The following is a 27,385-nucleotide window of genomic DNA, read 5'->3' on the forward strand; positions in this document are numbered from 1 at the left end:
ATGTCATTTTCAGCCTATTTATTCTGTCATTGACTGATAATATTAAATCTATGAATTCCCCATTGCATTTCCAATAGGATTTTATTCATATTGTATCTTGCCATATCATCTGACACATGAAAACCCATCATTACTATATTTAATCATGGATTTCAATTTTTATTGATATAAAATGACCAACTCTTTCTCACTTGAGACTTTATGCTAGAATTCTAACTGGATAGATTCTAAAGTAGTTTTTCATGTTTTCTTTTGTTGTTCCTTTCCCAAATATACCTTTTTCTAACTTTACACTTTACACTTTTACTATTTTATTGAAATTAATTCAACCTGAGTATTTCTCACACTTAATAAATAACCTAACTACACTTACTCTCATAGCTATTTGCCTGTGTTTCTGTCATCTTATTTGATATATTGTGTTTCTGTTACACTGCTATTTGTTTATTATTATTTGTATTACTGAATATACCCTTATGTTTGGTATGATCTTTTGGGGAAACTTAGAAAGTAAGACGCCTTCTTTTAATTCTATTGTGATTTAATTCTATTTGTGATAATCATAAAAGTTTTCTGTTATTCTGAAACTGAACGTATATTGTCAGAACCCACAGCAGAGTCGGATCTCCGGTTTTTGATTATCTTTACTGCAGTCAGCATTGTGTGCAACTCTCCCTGCCCCGACCATAATCTTTGTTTTATAAACTCTGCCGTTGATACTTCCTTTCTTTTCTGTCTCCTCATTTCCTTTTTTATTTCTTCCTTTTCTTCCTTCCTCTTTTAAATATTCTATTACAATGCAACATGCATACAGGAAAGCACACAAACAATATAGAGAGCTCAATTAAATAACTAAAAGCAAATAGAAAAACTGTATATGCTTATGACAGCCAGAAGCTCATAGCCCCATCAGTACCTCTTCCCCAGTCACCAGAGTTTAATCAACACCCTGGCTGTCATAGTCATCACTACCTAGATTTTCTTTATCGTTTTACCACTTAAACATGCCTTTCTAAACATTATAGTTACTTTTTTCCTGCTTTTTGAACTTATAAATGAAATTGTACAATATATATGCTTTTTAACCTTGTTTAGTTTAACATTATGCTTGTGAGGTTCATTTGTATTTTAGCTTGTAATTGTGGTTTGTAGTTTTCAATGAGAGGTCTGCTTCATGTTTATATCTGTGTGTAACGTGTCTTTTTCCTCTGATTGTTTTTGAGATTTTTCTCTTTATCACTGGTGCTGAGTAAATTAATTGTGATGTACATAGGTGTAATTTTTTTGATGTTTCTTGTGCTTGGGGCCATAGAACTCTTGGATATGTGGGTTCATAGTTTCCATCAAATTTCTGAAAAATTTCATCCATTTTTACTTCAAATATTTTTTCTGTCTCCTGCTCCCATGCCTGTCTCCAGAGACTCCAATTCATGTATATTGGAATTGGAATCACCTTTGGAGTTGTTCCGTAGCTCATCATTGATGCTCTCTTCATTTTCTTCAATCATTTATTCTCTCTGTGTTTCAATTTGGGTAGTATCTATTGCCACATTGTCAAATTCACTAATCTTTTCTTCTGCAGAGTCTAATCTGCCATCATTCCCAGCAAGTGTAATTTTCATCTCAGATGCTCTTGTTTTTCATCTCTAGACATTGAATTTGGGTCTTTTTATATCTTCAATGTCTCTAATTAACATGGACAATCCTTCCTTTAGCTTCTAGAAGATGTGGAATACAGTTATAATGACTTTTAACATGGCCTTTCATATTAATTATACCATCTGTGCATTTCTGCATCAATTCCTATTAATTGATTTTTCTTCTCCTATAGGTCATACTTTCCTACTTCTTGTCAAGAATTGGAAAGGGTCTGAGATTTTATCCTACTTGCAGATTAACAAGTTAGCTACCCACAATTCCTTGGATGCTGACAGAAGACATTAAGCCTCCAGGTCAGAGATAAAGAACAGTTTATTATTCAGACAATAGCAGTAGCCAGAGTATTTGTACTCTTTCCTGAGCCCTAATTCTCACAGGGTGACCAGGTGATACAGGTATCACCCGTATCAGTGGGTTGTATTATAGGGGAGGAAACTTGAGCTTAGAGAATCTGAAGCTTTTTTAATGAACAGTAAGCATGCCTACTCTTTGATCTGGAGGGAGGCACCATTCCTATCTTCCAAGGCTGTAAGCAAGACTGCTCTTTGCTCCAAAGGGAGACACTTTCTCTGTCTTCCAAGATTGTTCGCCATACAAACAGCCTTGAAAATGTTGACCAAAACAAAGACAGGCAATGCCTCTGCTCATAAAGTGTGCAGAAACACTAGAGATGCATGGAGATTTGTTTTCCAATACTTCTTTGCATGCCTGGTAATTTTATTGATTTTACTTTGTTGGACATGAGATACATTTATTTTCCTATGATATTCTTGAGCTTCATTCTGGGATGCAGTTAAATTACTCAGAAACAGTTTGATCCTTTCAAGTCTTGCTTTTATGTTATATTAGGGAGGACAAGAGCAGCATTTAGTATATCGTCAGTTTTGCTCCATTACTGAGGCAAACCCTTCTAAGCCCTCTATAATTTTTTAGGTTTTCCAGTCTGGCTGGTGGGAACAGGTACTTCGTCCAGCCTTGTGTAAGTTCCAGGTATCATTCCCTCAAATCCTTTAGTGTTCTTTACCCAGCCTTGGTCAATTTTTCCCCATGCATGAACTGATTAGTGCTTAGTAGAAGACTTGAGGGATTTCCTCTGTGGCTGTCTAGAGTGTTCACTCTGTGGAGCTCTCTCCTCTCCAGTACTCTGCCCTGTAAACAGCAGACACCCTGGCCTCCCAAGACTCTCAGCTCTGTCTCTCCAACTCAAAGAGTCTGCTGGGCTCTGCCTGAGTTCTTCCTCTCTGCACTGTGGCCTGGGAGTCTCTTCAGGCAGTTAGTTGGGGTAACTACAGGGAAACATAATTTCTTGACTCTCAGGTATTATTGAGACTTAGCAAATTTTAATATGAATTCATACATTTACTCTCCATGACAATGGAAAAACATTAGAACACTTTAGTTTACCTCATTCCAATAAATGCCATTACTGTGGTATGTTTTAGTTCTATGTATATCTTAACTCCCGTAAAAAATTATTATTATCATCATTATTGGTTTGTACCATCAATATTCATTTAGACTTATCCAATACTTACCATTTACCTTGCTTTTAATTCCTTCTTTATCTTTGACCTTCTATCTGAGATCAATTTGCTCCTATCTGAAGAACATCAGAATTCTCTGGTGATGAACTTTCCTTTCCTTTTTGGGTCTGACATGTCCTTAATTAACCTCTATTCTTGAAACATACATTTTCCCTGGGTTTAGAATTCTTGATTGGCAGCTATTCTGTCATATTGTCTTTTTATTTCCATTATATCTATTGAAAAGTCAGCTATCCATCCAATGGTTTGTTTGAAGATTGCTTTTTGGATATTCTGTTTATTGGATTTCAGCAATTTTATTATGATGGGCCTACTTGTGGATTTATTTTGCTTGGCGGTCAAGGGGCTTTTAGAACATGTGGCTTGATGTCTTTCAATGTAGGAAATTTCTCATCATGCTTTCTTCAGATTTGCTTCTGCACAATTCCCTCTCTCCTTTCTGTCTGGGACTCCAAATTACATATGTGATAGACATTGTCATTTTATCCTCCATCTTTTCCTTTTCTTTAATGTTTGCCATCCTTTCTTCCTCTACTGTTTTTATTCTGGATATATTCTTCTGACCTAAATGCTAGTTCACAAATTCTTTTTCATCTGTATCTAATATGCTGTTAAACTACAAATCCACTTACTGAAATCTTCATTTCAGTTGTGGTATCTTTTACTTCTAGACTTTCTTTTCATGTTTTCTTTTTCTTTTTTTGTTTTGAATTTCTAGTTCTCAGCTAAAATTTTCAATCTTGCCTTTATCTCCTTACACATAGTCAGCATAATTATTTTATACTTTGCGTTTATAAGTCTAATATTTTAAGCCCAAATGGGCTTGCTTTTCTTGACTGCTTTCGTGTTACCTTGTTTCATTTTTTCTGGCTATTTTTTGTATGTGTGTGCTGGACATTATATTTAACAAATTCTTTAGGTAAATGGTTTGAAACCTACAACACTCTTTTTTGTTCATCTAGTAAATATTTTACATGTGTTTTTTTCAGGTGCCTAGAGGGACTAACAATCTGGGTTGGTCTTAATTTAGTTGGAGGATGGAGATGATTCAGAGTTGGGCAGCAGTCTTTTAGAAGGCTGATCTGCTGATTCATTCTTCCTGCTAGGGTTAGGGTTAGGGTTAGGGTTAGGGTACATATCTGGAGTTTCAACCCAAAACACAGGGGGTTTACCAGAGTTCTTTGTCCTTTTGAGCAATGGGACTCAAGACACCTTTTACAGAATCAGCAAATGCACTAAGATAAGAACAGTTTCAATTCTGAGCTCACATCTCTGGATATCCATTTTCTCCCATAATCTATGCTGACAATTCTCTATCTTGTTGCTCTCTGACAACTTTAAGTAGACATTCTCCCTCCGTACATATATATGTAGCTGTTTTTGTTTTGTTTTGTTTTTTGTCTAGGTTGTCTAGTTGTCTTCAGTGGGAGCAACGGTCTACATTATTTAGACTTTCATTACTGAGAGCAGAAGTGACTGCTTTTTCTTTCTCATTTTTAAACAACATATACTATAATTTTCAAAGGTAAAAGCAAACATTTATGTGAGATATGTTGATACTAATTTTGAAACAATTATTTTGACGTTTTCATACATTTAATGAGTCTCTTACTATATAGTCTTTTGCAACTGTGCTTTTCTCAGTCTTGAATTTTTCCTTCCTTTCTATACATATTGTTTTTTGCACAGGCCTTCTGTTACGTTATTCAGAAAGAATACGGGGTGGCATATTTTCTTAATCTTTGTATTCCTGAGAAAATATTACTCTTGACCTCATGCATGAATAATAACTTTACTAAATATAGAAACTGTGTCCTTTAGAGCCTGGAAATGTTACTTCATTTTCTTCTAGTAAAGTTGTGGGAGAAGAAGGCTAAGGCTAATCTGATTTTGGTGATTTTGTTTGTAACCTAACTTTGACTTTCCTCTATGCTTTAAAAGCTTTTCTTTATCACTGATCTTTAGAAATTCCATGAGGCTTTGCAGGCTTCTGTTCCCATTTGAGCGTTTATTATCTTTGCCTATAAATATAATGTGTACTCTCATGTTTGGGGTGGAGGAACTGGTTTGCATTAGGAAAACTTTTTTCTGCTCTTTTTCTAAAGATTGCTTCATTTCTGTTTGTTCTATTGTCTTTTATTGGTATCCAAGGATATGTAGATTTAATCTCCTGGATCTATTCTGTATATGTCTCACATTTATTCTCCTTGTTATCATATCTTCATTTCAGTAGTTGCAAACCCAATGCCTGTAGAGTTCAGGCAGGTAACAAAAATAAATGAAGCCAGCCTGGTACAAAAAATAATGAATGATGATAATTGTAGAGAGCAAATGTCCTTTCTGAATGTGGTAGCTACCGATAGTATTCAGCTCTAATAAAGTAGTACCAGATTCAGTATTTTGCCAGAAAAACTAAAATCTGAGTTTTTAAAAATATAATATTTCTTAGCAGAATAAAAACTGGAGAAAGATCTCACAACTTACCATTGGGTTGATCTTGGTCACACATAGAATGATCTGTTACTTCATTGTCTTTTGTAATATTGTCATCCTTTGCAGAATCTGACACAACAAACAAACAAAACCTCTAGTAAGCATTTTTAATCATGAAATAGAGTAGCTTCCAGAACTAACATGATAGATTTATGTTTGGGGGACAGAACTTACTATTTTTTAAGAATACCATTAAAATACTTTAATACTTGAATCAATAAGTTAGATTTTCTTAAAATACTACATAAGCTATCTGCACGAAGTTTACAAGGTAAAGATGATAGAGATTTGGTTGAGACATCTTTTTGCAACAAACAAGAAAATATAAGAAGATTTTATGCATTTGTGAAAGTCTTAGGAGAATTGTGCAAAAGGATATGAAAGGAAGGCAAAATAGAGAAGATTAAAGGAATAGCTAATTTTAATGTTCTTAATGCTTCCATTACTGTAGTTGTTCATATATGGGAGCCTGGAGTCCTTGAAAGAGCCAGATGCAGATCTTTGAGATCCAGCGGTAATTAAGTTTGTCTTCCTCAGGAACCATACCAGTAGAACAATAGCAAAAGGGGCATGCAAGCCTTCTGTTCTGTGCAATTTCATCCGCTACCTCATATAGCATGTTTAAACGTGGAATCAGCACAAGGTCATCTTTTTTTTGTCATATGGTATACTTTACAGGAAATAACGTAGCTAAAAGAATTTCAGTGACAATGGACTCTTGCAAAGCAAGAAAGGGTCCCTTGTTGGATGTTTGAGGCCTCTCTGGAGGCTCTTTAAAAGTCATTGGAAAGAGCATGTGAGTGGGTCAGCAGAAAGACAGAAAATAGGTTCTTTAATTCATTCCACAAATATTTTTTAAGGGTCAACTGTATGCCAGACGCTGTTCTTGATGCTAGAGAGTCAATAGTAAACAGAGCACCAAATATCTGTCCTTATGGAGGTTACAATCCAGTAACCTCTATGATATTTTTCACGCAGCTAAAAGGGTCATAAGTGAAAGATATCCAAAAGCCATAAGCTAATCCTTTTCTAAAAATTATTTTATTGAGGTCATATTGGCTTATAACATTGCGTAAATTTCAAGTGTACATTATTATATTTCAGTTTCTGTATAGACTCCATAGTGTTCACCATCAATAGTCTGGTTTTTATCCATCACCATATGTATGTGCCCATTTACCCCTTTTTCTCTCCCCCCAACCCCTTCCCCTCTGGTGCCATGAGCTAATATTGGATGCATGTGGCTGTGGAGAAAGCTGGGGATGGTGGATCGACACTTGTTATTACTTACAGATAGGTTCTCTACTGAGTTAGTATCACTCAGTTGAGTTTTAACAGATTCCCTAACAGAATGAATCAAATGGAGTCTAACATGTTATTCTTTCTTTGTTTCCTTTTCCGTCTTCCCTCTCTTCCTTCTCAGACTAGAAGATAGCCTTAAACAATATGGTTTGGAATATTATGAGAAAGTTTGTTTCTTGAAACTGCCACAAGCAACGTTTGATGGACAAGTGAGAAACCTGGGTAGTTAACATATGATTCAAATTTAATAACCAGCGAAGCAAGTATACACCCAAAGTGTATGGTTTTAATTAACTGCAAATAATTCCCCCAAGGCAAATGTTTAATTATCTGCACAACTTCTTATTTCTTCCTGAGACTGACAATAAGTTTCAACACCCAAATTTGGAAGCAAAATTGATCATAGACACATTTTCCAAACTGTTATCTCACTCATGTCAAACTGTTTTAAACTAGCTCCCATTAAAATATGCCTTTTTAATTTTGGCTCTAACATGTGGATAAAAAAAAATCCTTTGAATACTTTTTTCCACCTTAACACTGAAAATGAGCAAAGATTGAAAAAGCTACCACACAAATCAGGCTAACTTTTAATTTTGAAAGTGTTTTAGTATTTTTGTTAGTTTGTTTATAGAAAATGGCATTATTTGATATGTTATCTTGGGCAAAGCTCATTTCTGTCAACCTTAATGTTTTAAGATTATCCGAGATTTTGCATGTAGTTAAAATTTGTTCATTTACACTCAACAATAACTCATTATGTTTTCTAAACTTACATAAACATTATGTTTCACACACCAAATATTACATAAGAAATGTCTTTTAAATAATGATTTGCATTGAGTTTAAAAGTTTATGGTCTAATGATTCACATAAGATGGGTGAAAGTATTTGAAAAATTAATCTCTAGAATGTACCTGTTTTATCACCTATATTTGTTTCTTTAGCAAATTAATTGACCTTTTAATTTCAGTTTCCTTGGGGGAGTTGTTTTAACATTGCTCAGGTGCCTCTGATCTTATGTGTCCTAAACTATATATAATGTATTTCACTGAACTCAAGACACCATCGATTATTATTTGCACTATTATTTTGTGTAGGATTAGAAAAAAATGCTACCAAATTAACTATAACACACTATCAATCCTAAGAATGTGTCTTGATTTCAGAAATAAAATTTATGAAAGACTGTGCATCCTAGAAATATTATATTTGAGTATATTCTACGTGTACACAAATACACATCTTTATGTGATGATAAGGATTTTGTATCAACATGCCCCATCATCAAAACCACAAGCTCATTTTGTCTTGTATGTGAGCTTCTTCTCCAGAAATGTTCCACCTCTACATACAGCAATAAAGCAGGATAAAAAATATAAACTCATGATAGCATCCACACATAACCAGGTGGCTGTGTAAAATTTCTATTGTAGTTTCTCTATTAAAAAGGCTATTTGAATTTCCAGTCTCATGAACCTAAGCAAGACTGGATTTGATCCTGAATGCTTTAAATCATGGGTCCTATTACATTACCCTTAGTTGTGGGTTTGAAATGACAGTGGAGCTTTTCTGCTTAGGAGGTGATGAAAGCTGCACCATATATGTATATAAAATCATTATTCGTAATGAGAAAGAGAGATAATATATTTAGTATATAAGGTCACTAAAAGAGCTTATTTTTTCTGTCAGTTCTAAAAACTGCCATGAAAAATGTAGTTGTATATACTAAATTCTTGCTGCACCATGGATTCACATTTTGTTTAATTCTAAACCTTATGATTTGGTAATGTTCAAAAAAATGTAGAAGAGTTGGGGCCAGCCTCGTGGCATAGTGGTTAAGTTCGTACGCTCCACTTCAGTGGCCCAGGGTTCACTGGCTCAGATCCTGGGCGCGGACCTATACATGGCTCATCAAGCCATGCTGTGGTGGCATCCCACATAGAAAAACTAGAAGGACTTACAACTAGGACATACAACTATGTACTGGGGCTTTGGGGAGAAAAAAAAAAGGGGGAAGATTGGCAACTGATGTTAGCTCAGGGCCAATCTTCCTCACAAAAAAAGAAAGCATAAAAAAAGCAAAAGAGTTCTCACCTAATTCTGAGAGTCAGTCAGTGTTATTTGAATAGCAGAGGACTAGAATTAAATTTATATGTAGATTCTGACTTTCAAAATCTTTAAGGTCAATGTCCTATTAGAGAATTTTTTCAAATGCAAATATCACATCAAACATTCAAGCCAAAGTTCTAAAGATAGATTATCTTTTAAGATTAGCAAGAATAAAAAAGAAATGTTTTCATAAAAAATCTCCTCATTTAGGAAGTTGAAAAAGGTTTAAAAGAATATTTTAAATAGATTAAAATTAAAAAAATAGAACAGAAATTCTAAAAAGTGGATCATTTTTAATGTAGTCAACAACACATGTCCACACAGTATAGCACATGTATAGATTTAAGCTGTGATGAGAAATGATAAAAACATTGAATTTTAATAAATATATCTAAACTATAAATCAAAATAAATGCTATGCCTTTCAAAGATGTCCCTTTAAAACAAAAGTTTTTAACCCTAGGAGATCCCTGAATATACCCTAGGGGTCCACAAACCCTTTTTAAATGATATGCAAAATGTGTGCATATATTCATATGTTTATTTGTCTGGGAGGAGATAGTTTCCATTATATTCTTATAGGGACTCACAACCCCAACAAGGGTAAAAATGACTATAGACATGTATACCCTAATGCCAGTGAGACTGCCATTTTACAAAAGATTTCTAGGACTGTTATTGAGGAATGAGCTATAGAACTTGATGCCTACTCTGTGGATTCATCAATGACGGCAATTCTTGAACTCTTAAGGTAGATCGGACTCAAGGAAATTGCCAAAAAACTATAGAGATGTGTTTAATAAATGAGGAGGAAAATCCAGCTGGCAAAAAACACTTTGCACCAAAATTAGAGGCTACTATAAAGTCTAAAACTCAACAGATCATTAACTGTCTTTGAAGACATTTTCAATTCAGGAGGTATACAAAATCCATCTAGTAAGAGAGGGGCCCCGACTGCTATTTAGCACAGTGGCAGAAGGTCATTTTGGTGTAAAAGGTCTAACGGGTCTGAACAAAACAAATGCCATCCACAAACACCTACATGTAAAATCTCCTTGCTCTGTAACATGTAAATATCCACACATGAAGATCTTAGCTTGACGCAAAAGTTGTACAGAAACACAGTCCCCTGGATTTCCTTTGATTCTTGTACACTGATTTGTTTAGACCAAGCAAAACATTTCTCTTGGCCTACTCATTTGAATCACTGGTTTATTATGTGAAGCAATTAGAATAAAGTAGTTTCTCCTCCATCTGAAGAGTTTGCTTATCCACAATAAACTAGAGTCTCCACAGCCAATTATGGTCTCATTGAAGCTTTGCAGTGACTATTCCACTATATAGGAAAAATATATCCTGTAATATGTCCCAGAGTTTTCAGATGGTGAGGATATGAACTGTGCTTTGTCCTGGTGAAGCTGGATATACAAGGCTGATCTATATTTACCTGAAAAGTAACTGGGTCCATAGGACAGGACACTGCCCTGAGCATCGGGAGGCTCAATTGAGCTGTGGTTGGTCATCTGTCTTCATTATACAATCATTAACCCCTATTAAAAGGGGGCCGATCATCCCCAGAGATATGGAATCGGGGTACTAACAGTCTTTGAGACATGGCTGGGAAAACCACCATTGTGTACCACTAACTTTGTTTCTATTAGAAAACATATTCCATCAGAAGCTGAAATATAATGATCTACACCTCAAATTTATATGATGTTATAAACTAATGTTACCTCAAAAAAAGTGAAGTAAAAAAAAAGCACATTCCAAATTCCAGACAGTAAATTTGTATGAACCACTCATTCCTCCACTGGAGGTGATAGTCTTCTGCAGGTTACTGAAAATACAAGCAAATAAGAGAATCCGTCATGAGAGGATGGGCACTAGTTGGGGTTGTGATTCTAGATTTACAACTACAAACTTCATTAATGTAGGAAAATCCATTCACTTCACATAATCTCAGTTTCTACATCTAGGAATTGAGGGTGTTCAGCCAGATAATCCTTCTAAAATACTTTATGGTGCTAATCTGCTGATTTGTTCAAATTATCTCTTTGTTCTGGACAACACTTCTCTGTAAACATTCCCACGCTTCCCTCATTGTCTGCATACCTGAGTTGGACAGTTCACAGTCAGATTTTTACTGTCTATTTATAAACTAAAGGTTAATAGCAGGAGAAGTAGTACCATGTGACATTGATGCCACACTGGCCATCGTTAACTCAGAAACTGAACAAAGAATCATCACAATGTAAGACAGAACAGCTGGATATGAAGCCGAGCTGGACCAGGATGGAAAAAGAAATGCTTAATTACCCTTTCCATCAAGTTAATGTTTCCCCTTTGGCCATGTAAACAAAGGCAAATCTGCTCTTGTTTTCAGTCATCTGTGACCTGCTATCCTTGCCCTCCATCCTTCTGATTCCTTTCTGATCTTGCCTCCCTCTCTTGCTAACCCACGAACCGCAGGCTCTCTTGACAATACTTTTCTACCAGTCTGATCAGGCTGCAGGCATGAAAAGTAGCTACGGTTCTAGATGTTAACTGACTTGGAATTCTATTAGAACATTCATCTATAACTTAGGGAGAATACGAGTGTTTTATTTACACCGTTGTTTAATTCAATCTGATAATGAAAAGTCTGTGTGACTGTACTACTGAGAGGACTCTTCCACTAGGGGAAAAGATGAGGCCTTTAGGCCTTTCGGCCCTAACTGAGTAGAGTCACAGCCCAGCGGCTGGCCACTGCTTCTCAGTAATTTTGTCTCACGGAGACGTTGAGACAGCAGTCTGCCTGTAGGATCATAAATGCTTCGAGTTCTGGGCTCAGGTTGTTTGCAGCCAGACACTGGGAGAGTGTGGCTGGGAAACCAGCACCTCACCCTGCTGAGATCCAGGGATTCCTACAGTCCCCGGGACTGCGTCATAACCCACCCTGTTGAAGCACAACTTAAGTCTTTTTTCCCAAATGATGGAAAGGGACATGTTTGGAAACTAAGATAAGCATTTGGACCCTTTGCGGGAGTTACTCATTTTACGTGAGTTTCAAAGATGTGGATGGCTTCTTATTAACACCTATTTGTTCCTCACACCTAGAAGGATCCACAAACCCATTCAAATTAAAATGGATGTGCTTACTTTTTTCTGTTTTCTTCCCATATAATTCTATAATATGTATAACTCTATAATTTGGATGAATATATAATTATATATACAAAATTATATATTTTGGGTATTGTTCTATATATCCAAGACTATAATTCTATAATTTGGATGGCTGCAGAATGGTTCATTATGTGGATCTACCACAAGCTATTTTACTATTGTCCTTACTACTGAACATTCAAATTGAATCCAATTTTCATCCATTTTAAATAAACCAGTTGTATTGTTGTATTGGGTATCCCAGGCTGCATTCACTCCTCTCCTCTGTCTCTTACTTCTTCAGCCCACTCCCACCTCTGAGATATAGAGTTTAGATCTCTCTAGAGCCAGAGTAACTAGAATAGAAACAGCCCATGTCCTTGTAGCTGACAGTGCCTCACCCATATCCCTTCGGACAACTCCTGAGATTGCAGCAGATGGTTCCATGAGCTGAACTGCTTTCTGAGACTCTGAGCAAGGGCATTCTTGCCCCAGGTGGGCCAGAAGTACCCAGGAGCTAGTGCCCAATTCCTGACTCCCACAGGATTCAGGAGATAAAACCCCAGGTTCCTCACCCCTCAGGGAGATAATTCTGAGCATGCTCTGTATATTTTTTAGAGCAATGGCGTTTGAGTTCCCTTCAGCAGGAACCCACCCCACTTCCCCAAGCCTCACCTGTGCTTCCTGGGACCATCTTTCAAATAAACCATTTGCTCCTACATCCTTGTCTCAGAATTTGCTTTTGGAGAACCCAAACAAAGACAGCCAAGATAGTCACTAACCTGCCTTGCACTACTTAGTAGCAAAAATGTGAATGTTTACCCTATTCTCCTGACTTACAGTCTGCTGCTTTCTTATACCAGGCTGCCTTTAATTAGCGAATGTTGGGAAAAGTGCTTGCCACCTATCTAAGAGAAGTTGGAAAAAGAGGTTGCCAGGTTTTACACCATATAACCCTGAGAGCTGGACACAGGTGATTGGTGAGAGATGGGTCCTGGGCAGTCACCTATAGGTTGGCCAACAGACATAAAGCTGGCCTGACACGAGAGCTCCACTCACCAGGAGATAATTAATATTAGATTATGATGAAAGGAATCCATCAGCAACTTTGCCTTTGAGTATTTGGTGGTAAAATATACAGAGAAAGCTTCGAAGCATAGAATGGTTTAAAAGCAATGATTCACTGAAGGGGAAGGGAAGAAACACAAGCTGTGGATAGAACAAAGAAGCATAGAGAGTTACTTGGTAGCATTAGAAGAGTAAAAGAGGAAAAGAAGGTAGTAAAAGTCTTGGGTGCCCCTTGAGTGGCCAACTGTTAGAGAAGTTGTTGAGTTGCTAGAAGAACCATTTGAGCTGCTGCGGCCTCCTGGACGATCCAGTTTCTGGAGCGGATGAAATGGTTCCCTCGCGCTCTGACTTTCCTACCACCTGAGGTGACCTCAATGTGTGTCGCTTCTGCATAACCCAAAAGAGTTTGACTTTACTTACTTTGTGGTTCTTGCAAGTTCATTATCTAATTTTAAGGTGTATATATACTTTAAGCATTTCTAAAATGATTTTTAGAAACATTACTTTAAGAAGTTTGGTATTCTTTTAGATCCATTTTTCAAGATTCACCTTTTTCCTCATTTCAAGTGTTCAGCACCCTCATGAACTTTGTACACAGTTTGAAAGATACTAGACCAAGAAACAGAGAGAGTTAAAGAGGGGAACAGCCTGGTCATGCAGAATAAAACAAGTTCAGTAAAATTCATTTTCAAAAATGACCCTGGTGGGAAAAAAAGTTAGATGACATCTGGTATTACAGGAAATGGGGTGTATAGAGGCATTTGTATGATGAGGGCAAAGTTTTGCCTCATAAACCGAGAAAAATGTGTTAAAATACTGTAAAATGTTATTTTATGAGGACTTTGGGCAGTAGACTAAAGATTAACTTAAAACTGTTCTTTTCTATTTCCACAAAGATTTTGCTTTAATCCACTCCTGTTTTAGACTAAGTTTAACCATGAGTTCTAGAATCATTATAATAGATTTTCCTAATGCAATGACTGACTCTATCAGTCGGCTGAGGCTGCTGTAACAAAATACCATAGATTGGGTGACTTAAACAACAGAAATGTATTTTCTCATACTTCTGGAGGCCAGAAGTCCCAGATAAGATACTGGCTGATTCGGCTTCTGGTGAGCACCCTCTTCCTGGCTTACAGACAGCCGCCACCTTCTTGCTGTGTCCTCACATGGCCTTTCCTCAGTGTGGGAACTTGGAGAGACAAAGATTGAGATCTCTCTCTCTTCCTCTTCTTAATAAGGCCACTAGTTCTACCATGAGGGCCCCACCATCAATGACCTAATCTAACTCCCATTACCTCCCAAAGACCCCATCTCCAAATACCATCATGTTGGCTAGGGCAATGTATAAAGTTTGTATGTGTTTGGGGGAACAGAAATATTCTCTCCATAAAAGTGACAGTATGCACTTGTGCACATGGCTGTTTGGATGATTTATTTATCTTTCGAATGTTAGCTATTCAAGTTTGGCATCCCTACCATACACCAGAACAAAGTTTCAAAATGGATTTTGAAATGGAACCTTCCCTAAATGAAAGGTTCACTTTCCCCATCCCAATTCTCTGGAGTCAATTTTCATTCATCCTTAAATGCATCAAGTAGTCGGTGTTTGGATAACATGGATAAAGTAGCATGAATAAGTTGACAGCATGAATAAGGGAGTCTGAGGTGATATTCAAAACACTTACAAATTGGCAGTAGTGTCAGCCAATGAGAATGAACATGTCCACAGCACTGGGGCAAGGGCCTGGAGCCTCACTGGTGTGTCTTGGATGGCAGGGTAGTAATGGCAGTTACTTGCAAGGACGGGACTTAAGTCACTATTTGCCAAAGAGCCTGTAAATATTTCAGTATTTCAAAAATTCTTGCAGCAGTACCAGGGTGTACTGGCGAATATCAGTTCTGTTAATAGTAGAAAATTATATTGATAAGTTTCTAAAAAAAGATAATCAGAGTAGTTTAATAACCAACAGTTTCTAATGTTCTGTTATTGGTGAAAAGAATGAGAAGTAGTTTTGTTGTTATAGACCAAAAGAGCCTACAATGTAAGGATTGGATAATCCTCAAACACACATTGGTGGTCACCTCTTATTTGGTGGCCTTACCTGATAAAGCACCACTGCAGATAGAATCAGCAAAAACTAGAGGTTAGTGGTACTTCTGTCTGGAAGACCACATCCTGTTTAGGCATCACCCCGCTGCCCCTGTGCTACACACACACTGTTCTACTGCTCTTACGGCACTGGTGAGGAAAACACATCTATTAGGGCAACTACGTTAGTGGATGAAGCTGATGGGCTGATGGCCATCTGTGTTGTGAGATATAAGAGGGCACCACATAAAACCATCTGTTCTAAAATATGCACCCTGTCCTCTCATGGTTCCCAGAGGAGCATTTCATTCTTTTGGGACTTGACATATCTTCTGTCTTTTGGGAGTTTTCAAAATGCAGATCTCTTTGGGAGGATCCCACTTGAGCCAGATTTGCTTTAAGGATTCATTAATCAAATGCTAGGGGTGGGTCTGGGTCCAATCAAGAAAAAGAAAAGGAGGGCACTGAGCAGAGACCAAGAGGGAGGGAAGGACCTTAATTAAACAAATGATGCAAGAGAGCATCAAGGCAGTTTACATTTATCTTCTAACTCAGAGAATTGCTAAATGGGGTCTCTTTAAGGTGAAATCTCTATTTGTTGTTTAGGAGGGGCAACTGGGGGAGAGAGAGACTGCTGAATTAAAGTGTATGTTACTTACATTACTGAACACTTGCCTAAAAAGTTGTCTTCATAATTTTTGAAAAAACTTGAGTTCTTAACTTTTCATTGAAGATAAACATACATAAAGAAAAGTGCAAATTTCATCAGTGTACAGCTTGATGAATTATCACAAATTGAATGCTCCTGTATGACCAGCACCAGCTCAAGAAATAGAACATATCTAGCATTCTGGAAGCCCCACTCATTTTCCCCTCCAGTCACCATGCTCACTCCAAAAATCACCCCTCTGACTTCTAACAGCATTTATCATTTCTTCTTGTTTTCAGAATTTATATAAATGGAATTGCCAGCCCTGGTGGTCTAGCGGTTAAGATTTGGCCTGAGTTCATTTCCCAGTCAGGGAACCACACCATCCATCTGTCGGTTGTCATCTTGTGGTGGTTGCATGTTGCTGTGATGCTGAAAGATATGCCACTGGTATTTCAAACACCAGCAGTGTCACCCATGGTGGACAGATTTCAGCAGAGCTTCCAAACTAAGACAGGGTAGGAAGAGGACCTGGACACCAACGTCCAAAAAATTGGTCATGAAAACCCTACGTCTGGCAGTGGAGCATTGTCTGATATAGTGCTGGAAGGTGAGAGGCTGGTGCAAAACGACAGGGCAGGGTTTTGCTCTGCTGTACACAGGGTTTAGGAGTTGGAATCGAGTGGACAGCTTTAAGAAATCAAAAAAATAAATAGAATTACACACAATATGTGCTCTTCCATGTCTGGTTTCTTTTGCTCAATGTTGTGTTGGCGAAATTCATTAATATTTTTGCACGTGAAAGTGTATTTTAATTGCACTATGGCCATGTCAATGTATCTAATGGTGAATCTTATTTGAGGTGTGAAAATTACCTTTTTTCTCTTTTTAAGCATCAAACACTCACTGCTTCCCCATACTTTGCCCTCAACATATTATTTTCGTACTGTAGCAGATCTTAAATGTTAGCGTGCACTGGGAGCTCCTGGAGGGCTTTTTAGCACACAGACTGCTGGCTCCTCCCCCGGAATTTCTGATTGGGCAGGTCTGGAGTGAGGCCTGAGAATCTGCATTTCTAACAAGTTCCCAGGTGATGCTGCTGCTCCAAGGACCACTCTTTAAGATCTACTGCCTTAGGATATACTGAATTTGTTAACCAAAGCCATATGTGTGTATTCTTTTCTATATCAAAGTTATCTTTCATTTAAAGTAGGATTTTTAAAAATAAGTATCCTTATGCAGCCTGACCATGGATTTTCCATTGCAGGGAGGGCAAGATCCCACATGTGGTGAGGAAGAACACAAAGCTCTAGGAGTGACTGAATCTGTAAGATCCATATCAATATGTGAAGATGTGAGAGCCATTTTCAGAGAATCCTCTCCTTAATATTAGATCTACTGGATCTTACTGTTAAAAATCTGAAACTCCTTGCAGCTTGACATGTATCCCGAAAAAAACCTGCCCAAATATCAGGAAAAGTCCAGGTCTTTGCATCAAGTCTTGCAGGCAAGAAGTCCTAAAGAATAAAGCTTTAAGACTAAAAGGAATAAACCATTGCTACAACATATTTATTGCAAGCCAACTCTAGACACTGTCCAATATATTAGCCACCAGCCACATGTGGCCAGTAAGTCCTTTCAATGTGGTGAGTTTAAATAACATATTCTATAAGTGTGAAATATATACTGGGTTTCACAGACTTGGTACAAAACAAAGCAAAAAAGATTGTTAATATTTCATCAATAATTTTTATATTGACTACATGTTGAATTTACTATATTTTGAACATATTTGTTAAAGTATACTATTAAAACTATTTTTGAAATGGTTCTTGAGTCACATCAGCATCATGGTGGTGTGAACTTGCCCGGGACTCTCTCCCCTACAACATACAACAAAAAGGGGCATCCATACTCCAACAGAGGACATCCTAGCACAACACAAAAATGTCAGAGAGACATGCAGCCATACGACGGAAGGTGGAGAGGCTGGAGCCCCCTTGGAGGAGCTGGAACAGGGCAAGAGAGAACTTTGCTTCCTCCCCTAAAGATTGCGATCCATGACTGCAGGAGGCTCCGTGAGGGAAGGAATGGGGGAGGAGACATTTGTTTATGGGAACATCAAGGACCCCTGAGGGCCCATGCAGCCTAGAGGGAAGACCTCTATCGTGGGAGGGCTTTCGTGGGGGGTGACCTCATCAAGCCAACACCCCAGGAGACCAGATAGTGAGAGAAGAGCGAGAAAGCCCAGGGAGCATGGAGGAGAAAGCACCTCTCCCCCAACCCGCCTTACACCCGCTCCACTGCCTGGGATCTCAGCTGAAGTTGGAGGGCTCAGAATGTGTGGCCCTTGACCCGCCCCACCCAGTGTCAATAGGTGGTAACTGCAACCAAATAATATCAGGATGTGTAAGATCCAACCCACCTCCTCTAGCAATATCAAATACTCTATCAAATCTCCAGACCAGAGAGAAAATGACAAGTACCCAGAATTCAGTCCTGAAGACACAAAAATATGTAATTTAAATGACAATGAATTCAAAATAGCTATCATCAAAAAGCTCAATGAGGTAAAAGAGAATGTAGAGAAACAATTTAATGAGTTCAGGAGCTGCTTCACAAAAGAGATTGAAACTATAAAGAAGAATCAATCAGAAATGTTAGAGGTGAAAGGCACAATGGAAGAGATAAAGCAAAATACGGATTCCCTGATCGCTAGAGTGGCCATTGTAGAAGAGAGTATCAGCATAATCAAAGATAGATATGTTGAAATGCTCCAAACAGAGGAGGAGAAGGAACTAAGACTAAAAAGAAATGAAGAAAGTCTCTGAGAAATATCCAACTCAATTAGGAAATGCAACATCAGAATTATAGATATTCAAGAAGGAGAAGAGGAGAATGGAGCAGAAAACATGTTCAAAGAAATAATATCAGAGAACTTCCCAGACCTAGGGAAGGGGAGGGAAATCTGCATGGAAGAGGCTTCCATATCTCCTAGATATGTCAATGTAAAAAGACCTACTGCAAGGCATATAGTAGGAAAACTGGCAAAAATGAATGACAAAGCTGGAAATTAATTACAAGAAAAAAGCTCAGAAAGGGACAAAGACGTGGAGACTAAACAACATGCTATTGAACAAGCAATAGATCATCGAAGAAATTAAAGGAGAAGTTAAAAAAATACCTGGAGACAAATGAAAATAACATACCATACCAAATCATATGGGATGCAGCAAAAAATGTGTTAAGAGGGAAATTCATCGCAATACATGCACACCTTAACAAACAAGAAAAATCCCAAATGAGCAATCTCAAATTACACCTAACTGAATTAGAAAAAGAAGAACAAACAAAGCCCAAAGTCAACAGAAGGAGAGAAAAAATAAAAATCAGAATAGACATAAATGCTATTGAAACAAAAAAGACAGTAGAAAGAATCAATGAAACAAAGAGCTGGTTCTTTGAGAAGATAAATAAAATTGACAAACCCCTAGCCAGACTTACAAAGAAAAAAAGAGAGAGAGCTCAGATAAACAAAATTAGAAATGAAAGAGGAGAAATAACAACAGACACCACAGAAATACAATGGATTATAAGAAAATACTATGAAAAACTATATGCCAACAAAATGGATAATCTAGAGGAAATGGACAAATTCTTAGACTCTTACAGCCTATCAAAGCTGAATCAAAAAGAAACAGATAGTCTGAATAGACCAAATACAAGGAAAGACATTGAAGCAATAATCAAAAGCATCGCAAAGAATAAAACCTCAGGACTAGACAGTTTCCCTGGGGAATTTTACCAAACTTTCAGAGAGGATTTAATACCTATCCTCAAGCTATTCCAAAAAATTAGGGAGGATGGAACTCTTCCTAACGCATTCTACAAGGCAAACATCACTCTGATACCAAAGCCTGACAAGGACAGCACAAAAAAGGAAAACTACAGGTCAATATCATTGATGAACATAGATGCAAAAATCCTCAAGAAAATTTTGGCAACTCGAATTCAGCAATACATCAAAAGGATTATCCATCATGATCAAGTGGGATTTATACCAGGGACACAGGGATGGTTCAACATCTGCAAATCAATCATGATACACCACATCAACAAATTGAGGAATAAAAACCACACGGTCATCTCAATAGATGCAGAGAAAGCATTTGACAAGATCCAACAGTGATTTATGATAAAAACTCTTAAGAAAATGGAGATAGAAGGAAATTGCATCAACATAATAAACTCCATATATGACAAACCCTTAGCCAACATCATACTCAATGGGCTAAAACTGAACATCATCTTCCTGAGAACAGGAACAAGACAAGGATGCCCACTATCACCACTCTTATTCAACACAGTACTGGAGGTTTTGGCCAGAGCAAATAGGCAAGAGAAAGGAATAAAAGGAATCCAAATAGGGAGTGAAGAAGTGAAACTCTCACTGTTTGCAGATGACATGATCTTACATGTAGAAAACTCCAAAGAATCCATTGGAAAACTAACAGAAATAATTCACAACTACAGTACAGTTACAGGATACAAAATAAACTTAGAAAAACCAGTTGCTTTTCTATACTCTAATGACGAACTTACAGAAAGAGAACTCAAGAATACGATTCCATTTACAATCGCAACTAAAAGAATAAAGTACCTAGGAATGCATTTAACCAAGGAGGTGAAGGACTCATACAACGAAAACTATTAAGACATTACTGAAAGAAATTGATAATGACATAACAAGAGGGAAAGAGATTCCATGCACATGGATTGGAAGAATAAACATAGTTAAAATGTCCATGCTACCCAAAGCAATCTACAGATTCAATGTAATCCCAATGAGAATCACAATGTCATTCTTCATGGAAATAGAACAAAGAATCCTAAAATTCATACGGGGCAACCAAAGACCCCAAATTGCTAAGGCAATCCTGAGAAAGAAGAACATAGCTAGAGGTATCACAATCCCTGACTTCAACATGTACTAGAAAGCCATAGTTGTATGGTCCTGGTACAAAAACAGGCACACAGATCAATGGAACAGAACTGAAAGCCCAAAAATAAAACCGCACATCTATGGACAGCTAATCTTCGACAAAGGTGCCAAGAACACACAATGGAGAAAAGAAGGTCTCTTCAATAAACGGTGTTGGGAAACTGGACAACCACATGCAAAGGAATGAAGGTAGACCATTATCTCATGCCTTACACAAAAATAAACTCAAAATGGATCAAAGACTTGAAGATAAGTCCTGAAATCATAAAACTTCTGGAAGATGATATAGATAGTACACTCTTTGATATTGAACTTAAAAGGATTTTTTCGAATACCATGTCTTCTCAGGCAAGGGAAACAAAAGAAAAAATAAACAAGTGGAGTTCATCAGACTAAAGAGCTTCTGCAAGGCAAAAGAAACTGGAATCAAAATAAAGAGACAACCCACCAATTGGGAGAAAATATTTGCAAATCATATATCTGACAAGGGTTAATCTCCACAATATATAAGGAACTCACACAACTGAACAATAAAAAAACAAACAGCCCAATCAAAAAATGGACAGAGGATGTGAACAGACATTTTTCCAAAGAAGATATACAGATGGCCAATAAACACATGAAAAGATTTTCAACATCACTAATCATCAGGGAAATGCAAATCAAGACTACACTAAGATACCACCTTACGCCTGTTAAAATGGATATAATCATTAAGACTAAAAATAACAAATGTTGGAGAGGGTGTGGAGAAGAGGGAACCCTCATACACTGCTGGTGGGAGTGCAAACTGGTGTGGCCACTATGGAAAACAGTATGGAGATTCCTCAAAAAACTAAAAATAGAACTACCATATGATCCAGCCATTCCACTACTGGGTATCTACCCAAACAATGTGAAATCAACAATCCAAAGTAACATATGTACCCCTATGTTCATAGCAGCACTATTCATGATAGCCAAGACATGGAAACAATCCAAGTGCCCATTGACTGATGATTGAATAAAGAATATGTAGTATACACATATACAATGGAATACTACTCAGCCATAAAAAAAGACAAATTCATCCCATTTGCAACAACATGGAAGGACCTGGAGGGAATTATGCTAAGTGAAGTAAGCCAGACTGAGAAGGACAAACATGAGATGATTTCACTCATATGTGGAATATAAACAAACACATGGACAAAGAAAACAGCTCAATGGTTACCGGGGGAAGAGGGTTGGGAGCTGGGCACAGGGGGTGAAGGGGAGCACTTATGTGATGACAGTCAAGAAATAATGTACAACTGAAATCTTACATTGATGTAAATGTTATGAACTTAAAAAACAAATAACAACAACAACAAAACTACTTTCACCTGTTCCTTTTCTCTTCCTTAATGTAGCTATTAGAAAATTTAAAGTTACATACATGGCTCTCATTTGTGGCTTGCATTTATTTCTATTGGACAGTGCTATTCTAAAGAATTTAGTATTAGCCTGACTTATACAAATAATTAAAGACATGTTTATTTGAAATCCAGAGTTATGAAGATGGAAAATTGCAGCTTGCCAAAGGATGGTCCATCAGAAACCAGAAAATCTAATTTGGCTTATAAAGAAGCATCTACAAATGCCAACTGGAAAAGCTGAGAAGAAGACGACTCTAATTAGGTATAAGTGGAGAGGATGTTATGAGAAGGAATTAGAGGAAAAAAGAGAATGATAAACTTGTAACAACTATCACACTAAAAAACTACTTACAGCCAAACAGTATCCAATGGTTGAAAATTTTTTGCTTAATGTTGATTTGACCCAAATTTCTTAGCTCGGCATTCAGAGTTCTCCATAATAAGGGCTCTACATTAGCAACCAATTAATAAGTAGATGGATGGGTCCATCCTTTAAGCAAAGACGGTCTGTTCATTGAATCTAAAATAGTTTTTTGGTGTCCTACTTCCAAACTGTCATGATGCTTTTCTGAGCATCTAGAATAGCTTCTTTCCACTCTACTACTTTTGTGCATCTTTCATATCCCAGCTCAAATCTCATATTCTCTACACACATATCACAGACAACCACAAGCCAGGGACCCTCCTTGACCCCAAGCTCCTTTAACGTGTTTCAGTGTAATCCTTCCTTTGTACTTGTCATGCTCTGTCTGGTTTGTTAGCTGTCTCCCATCCTAGCTATTTGGCCTCAAACAACTCACCTTATTGGTCCGTATTTCGCTTTCCTCATCTGTAAAGTGGGATGATGACTGTATTTATCTCATAGATGAGAGGAGAATGAATGAAACCATATAAAGTTCTTAGAGTAGAATATGGAATCTAATAAGGATTAGATAAATATTAGCCGCTATTATTATTATTGTCAGTGATATTACTATGTAACACATGCCTGCATATCTCATTTTTCCAGCTAGATTGTAAATTCCTTGAAGGGCAACAACTAAGTTTTCTTAATCATATTGCAGAAGATCTTACAAAGAGTTAAAACCCAATAAATATCTGTTGATGCCATAACAAACTCCAATACATTTTAATTGGTACTTTCTGTAGGGCAGACTGTGTACTAATCATTCAGGATAAAGACGATGGACAGCATACACGCCGTTCCTCCCCCTGAAACTTAAATTATAGTGGAGGGAGATGGACAAAAGGTAAGTATGCCAAAGAAAAAAGGTTTCCACAGTTCCAGATAGTAGCAAGTGTAGTGAAGTAACAAACAGGGGGCTGGGAGGGAGGTTCAGTGGAGAAGCGCTCTACAAAAGATGACCAGTGAAGGCTGCGATGAGACTGAAGCAGAGAGGAGAGGGGATTCTATGAGATAAGAATGGAGGGACAAGAAGAGTCCATAATGATGCGCCTTGCAAGTCACAGTTAGGTGTTTGCCTTTGAGGGAAACATGAAGGTATCACAGGAATTCAAGAAGGAGTGGACTGTGAGCTGTTTATTTTGCTTTGTCTGCTAATGGCAATAGGGCTTGGGAGCTGTCTCCTTTTACTTGACTTATGAAATGAAATCATATTCAAGTATGATATATTAATACGGCCATGAACTTCGACCTATTTAAGGTTAGCTGATTCATATAGGGTCAAATATATACACTTGACCTTAGACTTGTTAAAACCAGCTGTCTGTGTAAAATCCAATACCAAATATAATAAGATATCTGCCACTAGGAAACCCAATAAGCAAATTCATGAATCAGAGTTCTGTTTGAGCCTTCCTTGTGACACATTCTCATTTATTGGCTTATGTAAAGACCCTGTTGCTCATGACAGCTGTCATTTTTAAGAGAACAACTTCAAATATGATTTTGGAATAAGGAAAGATATAAAGAATGAAAACATTATAAAAATTATAGAGTGAGTCTGCCATAAAACACAGCATGCAAAACTCTAAACATATTATCATTTAGTTCCAGGCATTACTGACTTTAAAAACCAGCAGACAATTTGAAACACACTATTGTCCTTGAAAACAGAAATGTGGAAAAATCGAGGATTTACCATTCATTTTTTTCCCTGTGGGATTAGCTAACTTTCCATAAAGCCTTAATAGTATGTGTATGTGTTTCTTAATACAGAGCAGATGCATGGCATAAGGAGGAAAAAAAACACATAGAAATGGGAGGTTGTCAGTTTTTGGGGTTTTTTTTGCCCAAAAAAGTCTTAAGCTCAAGTCTATTCTTTAGCTCTCAATACTTGTGTAGCCCTGGGCAAGTCACTCAATCTGGTAACTTGGTTGACTCATTTGTAAAATTAGGGAAATATCACTAATAATGATAATAAGACCACCCATCTCTGAAAGACACCAGATAGTTGTTTAACAAGTCCATTTCCCTTATCTTAATCACACAGGAAGGAGGAACTTTCAGGACTCAGGAAGACCTTCCTTGCAATCTGGTGGGGCCATGTCACTGAGTTATGGCCAATGGAAAGTAGGCAGAAGTGATGTATGCCACTTTTAGGCCTGGCCATACAAACCTCCTGTGCATCCCTCCCTAATTGCTGACTAGATTTCAAGACTCAAGACAACTTTGGGACCACAGGTTGAAATTCACAAGCCTCCATCAGCTTGAGTCCCTGAATGACTACATGGAACACGACCTCTCACTGTGAATTTTACTTCTCTTGTGTAAATTTGACGTTTTTGTTACAGCTGCTAGCATTACCTAACTCATATTCCATCTTAAAGAGTCATTGAAAGAATTAAGTGAGATGATATTTGGGCACTATAAGATATTCTGTAGATTTTCATTATTATTCAATGCAACCAGTTAGCATCTGTGCACAAAGCTCTCAGAACACAATTTCTTTATAACTGCTGAAGGATTTTCAAAACAAAGGAAGAAAATAGCAAAGATGACATGACTTGACAGCAAAGATATTTTGAGGGCAAGGAAGAGGAATATAAATATTACTATTTAATCCCAGCTCCATTTTTTCTCCTGAAAAACTAGCAAAATACTTGTGGTGACAACAGTCGAATCTTGTTTCCCATAAGGTGATAGTCCATACTCAGGAGGAAGTTAATTTTTTTTCTTTTATATTTTCCTCCCAGAAATTATATTATGTGGTCTGATAAGAAGATAGAATCTTGCAGTTAGAATTGTACTTAAAAATCCAGGGCATATGGTCACCATATGGACCACAAGCAAATTCCTGGTTTCTTTATTCTTGATGAAAGAGGGAGATTGTTGAGTAGGAAGTATGGTTCAGAGAGGAGACCCGGTAAGTAGAAAGAGAGGAAAGTAATCAGTTGGAGATGCAAGAACGGATGCTTATAAATCCAGCAGGCACTGTTTCAGGCAGTAAAGTAGGAGCAGAGTCTGACGTGCTCTATTAGCTCAATCTTGGGGGAAGCACTGGGGAAGAACTGGGGAGGGGCTTCGACTGTGGACAAAGAATGTCATCAAGAGGGGGAGGGCTTATGTGTGGCAGACTTTGCTTGTGCTCCTCCTGCTCCTCCCACTGATCCTGGTAAACACCAGTGTTAGGTCATAAAGAAGTAGCTATAGATCCAAATTCTCCAGACTAATCTGCACCAGGACTTCTGGTTGGAAGGAAGTTGCAGAAAGCAGGAAGCAGGGAACTGAAGGATAAGAAAAGATGGTTGATTATTTTCCTGAAATTGAAAAGAAAGATTCATAAAAACCCAGTACCTGGTGCTTAGGGTGGTCTCAAGGCCTTCACTGTCTACTCTGAGGAAGAGCTTGACAGAGATATTCATCTTATTACATGGTGAGGATAGAATTATGGAGTGAATATTTAGTAATTAATTCTGCTTTAAAATGTGGTCGACACAGACAACACCTACGGATGGTTTAAAAATCTAACAAAATATAGATAAATACAGTTTACCAATGCAGGTAAACTGAAGCAGTTGCATGGCACTTGAGACATGCCTTTTGAAAGCTGAGATCTTTATGAGTCTCCTAGTATCAGAGAAACATCATCAATCATAGATCAAGCTGGGAAAAATGTTGTCTTGTACAGCTTTGTGTTGGGTCTCAAAACAGGGTGTGTCTGTGTGTACATATACGTGAGTACCTGCACACACATGTGTGTATATGTGCACATGTGTTTTGTGTATGCACACATGTGTATGTGACTGTTGCTGTCCCTTCTCCCTGAGGAAAATAACCTATTTGCCTTTCCACTTTAGTTTGACACATCTGGTGCAAAATATCAGGGCTAATTTCTAAATGAAAGAGGAAGACAAACTTTTCATTAAATGCCATCGATGCTTGTTAGGAAATCTTGTCTTTGTACTTGATTAAAAAATGTGCCAGTCTTCGCCACTAGCTAGCCAATTCTCTCTTTCTTTTTGTTAAGGAATGTAGCAGTTCTGAGATATTCTCTGTCTCTCTGTCTTTCTCACTCAAGAAATATACCCCCCTGGGAACAGTGGTGGGAAAAATAGATGACAAAAAACATTGTTAGGAATGAGGCAGGACAATACATTTCTGCTCATGAAAATCTATTGTCAAAAACTATGATAGGCTACATCCTTTTCTGAAACTTGGGAGAATGTTTTCTCAATAACATTGTACCGCCATGAATTTAAGAAATTCACACTCCATTTTTTAAAAAGTAATTTCACTATTGCTTATTTTGTATTATAATAGTGAGTATGATTTATTGAAATCAAAACTTTAAACTATGTTCTTTAATTCTTCTGGATTGGATGTGGGATTGTTTCCCAAACTGTATTTTGCTGGATTTTTAAAAAATGTGCTATATAAAAAAACGTGTATCAAACAACAAAAAAGTTAGAATAAGATTTGGTCAGTTATTGTGGGAAACGTCTCATGTGTCAGTCTCC

At 37.4% G+C, this 27,385-nt stretch overlaps 1 protein-coding gene across 8 annotated transcripts in view; it reads right to left on the minus strand.

The window, feature by feature from the left end:
- MACROD2 (mono-ADP ribosylhydrolase 2) overlaps positions 1–27,385 on the minus strand; it is a 1,873,143-nt gene that overhangs the window by 72,192 nt on the left and 1,773,566 nt on the right. For all 8 annotated transcript variants that reach the window (XM_070247518.1, XM_023625930.2, XM_070247520.1 and 5 more), the window contains one exon: positions 5,688–5,765. In XM_070247518.1, coding sequence (XP_070103619.1) covers positions 5,688–5,765 — 78 coding nt within the window. The remainder of the gene's footprint in view (positions 1–5,687; positions 5,766–27,385) is intronic.

The sequence above is a fragment of the Equus caballus genome, chromosome 22, assembly GCF_041296265.1.
Source record: "Equus caballus isolate H_3958 breed thoroughbred chromosome 22, TB-T2T, whole genome shotgun sequence".
Lineage (NCBI taxonomy): Eukaryota > Metazoa > Chordata > Mammalia > Perissodactyla > Equidae > Equus > Equus caballus.